The following is a 3,643-nucleotide window of genomic DNA, read 5'->3' on the forward strand; positions in this document are numbered from 1 at the left end:
CGGGGCGGGCCGCGGTTCCGGCAGCTCCCGGCAGCGGTGGACGCACTCGGCCAGCGCTGCGCTGCGGGGAGGGCGGCTCTGCGAAGCCGCAAGTTCTCCGGCCGCGCTCCGGACCCAGCATGGCTTTCGCCAATTTCCGCCGCATCTTGCGCTTATCCACCTTCGAGAAGAGAAAGTCCCGTGAATATGAGCACGTCCGCCGGGACCTGGACCCCAACGACGTGTGGGAGATTGTGGGAGAGCTGGGCGATGGCGCCTTCGGCAAAGTCTACAAGGTGAGGGTCTCGTTGACTGCGCCTGCCGGGCCCTGAGAGCCCCTGACCCCCGCGCAGCTGCTTCTGAGCACTTCCTGTGTGCCCCGCACTGGACACAAAGGGACGTTTGTAGGACCTCAGCATCCCAGGGGGGCTACCCGAGGCGCCCCCGGGAACACGGTGATGGTGGCACATCTTTTAAAGCGGGACTACACCGATGTTATGGGAATGTTAAGGCTCAGGACTGTACCTGGGAGGGTTGGGAGTTAGGGACACTCCTGAAGATGAGCCTTAGACAGACACTCAGGGTGGACAGAGGGACTCTGGAGTGAGCGAGAACAGGCTGCGGCTGGAGGGCTCAACGGAAGGCGAGGACAGGGTCCTGTGACTGCAGCTGCAGGGCACAGATTTGGCTTCTGGACGCCTGAGTCACCGGAGGCTCCCCGTCTGCAGTTACCTCTCCCCTGGAGGAAGACAGGGGCAGAGTCTGTGCGGAGGAGGGGGTGGGGCAGGGATGATTCCTTTTAGACACGTGTGCAGAGGACAGCTCCTGGGGTTTGGTCCTCTGAGCAAGTTCTGAGTGCCTGGGTTGTTTAAGGTACCTAACTCGTCCATCTTGACTCCACCCTTTATCATTTTCCTTCAGGAAAAAGCCCCCACCCCCCAGGCCCCATGATGGAGTCTTGTTATGTTTCTCAGGCTGGTCTCCCAACTTGAGATCAGTGTGCCTCTGTCTCTGGAGTAGCTTGTTCTGTAGGCTTGGCCACTGCAGGCTGGCATCCCCTACTTTTATTGGGAGAGTCCCATAGTCCAGCTGCTGTTAGTTGCCCACCTAAGCTGTAAGTCACTGTCCTTGGGGCTTCTGTAGTTAGAGTGCTCACTGACCCTAGGATTGCCCTTTCAGGATGCTGGACTCCAGAAAGGGCTTCTCCAGCTCCCCACGTTGAGGCTTGCTCACTTTGACTTGAAATTGGTTGGCTAGAGCCTCATCGCAGATGCGCGCGCCCTAGGAGAGGTGCATTAGCATCGTTGAGAGGCTCCTTAGAAGCTAAGACTCGCAGCTGGGTGTGGTGGCACACATCTTTAATCACAGAAGAGGCAGGCAGATCTCTGAGTTTGAGGCCAGACTGGTCTACAGAGGGAGTTCCAGGACAGCCAGGGCTACACAGAGAAACCCTGTCTCGAGAAAACAAAAACAAAACAAAAAGAAAGAAACCAAGACTCTCAGGCCTCACTCAGCACTTCCGAGTGCCCCAGAGGCTTGGAGCAGTGGCAGTTGGGAGGCCAGTCAGACCCGTGGAGACCTCCTCTGAACTGCACTTCCTGTCAGAGCTGAGGAACCCCCACTAGAGCAAAGTTCCCTGGTGGGGGAGTCAGGCAGAGGTCATCTGGCATTCCAGCTGAATGAATTTGCTACCCTTTGGCTAAGGGATTTGCCCTGGTTTGAGGGTTACCAGGCCATCCCACCCTTACCTCTGTGCTCACGTTCTCTCTTCTGCTACATTGTGGCTTCCTAGTGGCATTAGGAAATGGTCCCCAGCTTTTCAGCTCTCTCTCTTTTCTGCTCCTGCAGAGGTGTCCTGCGCACTGTCAGGGCTGCTGACTTGGGTCAGCCCCCACCTGACTCACAGTCTCTGATGTTCAGCTGGTTTTTAGTGCATGCTCTGGGTTCACCATGTTTTTTTTTTTTTTGTTGTTGTTGTTGTTGTTTTGTCTCTTAGAGACTTTCAGTCACCTTCTAGTGTACCTACTATGCGATATTCTTTATCATTACTTTAAAGCACTCTTGAACTTTTTAAAGTTTCCTGGTAACGTGTCCTGCCATGCTGGTGGAACCTCATCTGTCTCTAGCTTGCCCTTTGTCCCCAAGGGTCCTGTTCTGGCTTTATATGACTCATTTTTATTTAAACTCAAATGCAAACTTTGCTTTCCAGAGACTAAGAGTTTCCCATGTCATTTCTGCTTGCTGGGGAAAACTCCACAGTTGTCAGGCAGTCCCCACTAAGGGACTCTGCGATCACTCAGTGTTTTGTCGCTCCCTGGGTCTCCAGAGCATATAAACCCCTTTGAGGCATGACCCTGGTTCCCAAAGCTGGGAGATGACTCTATGGCAAGACAAGGGGAAGGGAGACTGAGACGGGCATCTGGTCATCATACCTGGATAGTTTGTCAGGGTCAATGATGGATTGCATGTACAACCCCATGCATGACATTCAAGGTGCTGAAACCCTCCAGTTGCCCAGTGCCATAGCTTGCATGCAAAACATTCCTCTCGTGCTTGAGGTGATGCTGACATAGCAAACCTGCGCCTCATGCATATAGAAATGGCTTACCGCGCCAGGTACTTGATGAGAATAGCAGGTCACTGTTGTGTATCTCACTGTTGTGTATCTCCTATGTGATGTGCTTTTTCCAAAGTATACTTCCTACTTCAAATTCGAAAAGTTACTCCAAAGTGTCCTGCAAGGCTGGCAGAACCTGGCCTGTCTCTAGTTTGCCCTGTCTCTTGATATCTATCATTTCATGTTGTGTTTAGGGTTTTGTTTTGTTTTTTTTTTTTTGGTGTGTGTGTGTGTGCACGTGCCCACATATGCGCAGGTGTTCATGAACATGTGTGCACTTGTGTATGGAGGATAGAGATGGACACTGGGTTTCTTCCTGAATCGACCTCCACTGTATTTCTTGAGACAGGGTCTTTACTGAGCCTGGAGCCCACTAATTTAGCTAGATTGGCTGGTCAGCAGCCCCAGGGATCCTCCTGCCTCTGCCTCCCCAGCCTTGGGACTGGATTCCCACACTGACCTTTTCGTGTGGGTGTTGGGATCTGAACACAGGGTCTTTCTTGTGCGACAAGCCCTTACTGATGGAGCTCTTGATTGTGCTGTTTTGTTTGCCATGGCCCTGGATACAATAGGCTATACTATTACCATGTGTATGCAATGTCCACATAGACACACCGTGGAGCCCAGGGAAAGGAAGCCATGCCCTGTGCATGTGTGAGGATTGTGTAAGCACATGCTGTACCTCCTGTGTTGGTGAAATCACCCGATGAGGCATTTGTCAGAACGTGTCCCCATTATTGAGTGACACATGTCTGTGTTGTCTCCATGACCTTAGTGTATGACATGCAGAACTAAAGTTTATGTATGTGTGATTGCTAGATTCCAGAGGGTGGAAGGGGGGTGGAAGGGACTAGACCCTAACTTGAATACTTTTTCCTTGATATTCAACTCAGGGAGCCATTCCCTGGTCACAGTGCCCTGTCACCAGCCTGCCTGTCCAGAGGAGCTGTTGCTTCCTTGGCCTTGGCCTTTCCCAGAGCACTGATATAGGCCTTTTTTTTTTTTTTTTTTTTGCTTTTTCGAGACAGGGTTTCTCTGTGGTTTTGG

The 3,643-nt window shown here is 52.1% G+C and overlaps 1 protein-coding gene across 1 annotated transcript in view; it reads left to right on the forward strand.

Annotated features, from left to right (window-relative positions):
- The first annotated feature begins 56 nt into the window (after nt 1-56).
- Stk10 (serine/threonine kinase 10) overlaps nt 57-3,643 on the forward strand; it is a 101,988-nt gene continuing 98,401 nt past the window's right edge. The window contains exon 1 of the mRNA XM_005350368.3: nt 57-275. Coding sequence (XP_005350425.1) covers nt 120-275 — 156 coding nt within the window. The 5' untranslated portion in view covers nt 57-119. The remainder of the gene's footprint in view (nt 276-3,643) is intronic.

The sequence above is a fragment of the Microtus ochrogaster genome, chromosome 7 (genome assembly GCF_000317375.1).
Source record: "Microtus ochrogaster isolate Prairie Vole_2 chromosome 7, MicOch1.0, whole genome shotgun sequence".
In the NCBI taxonomy this organism is placed as follows: Eukaryota; Metazoa; Chordata; class Mammalia; order Rodentia; family Cricetidae; genus Microtus; species Microtus ochrogaster.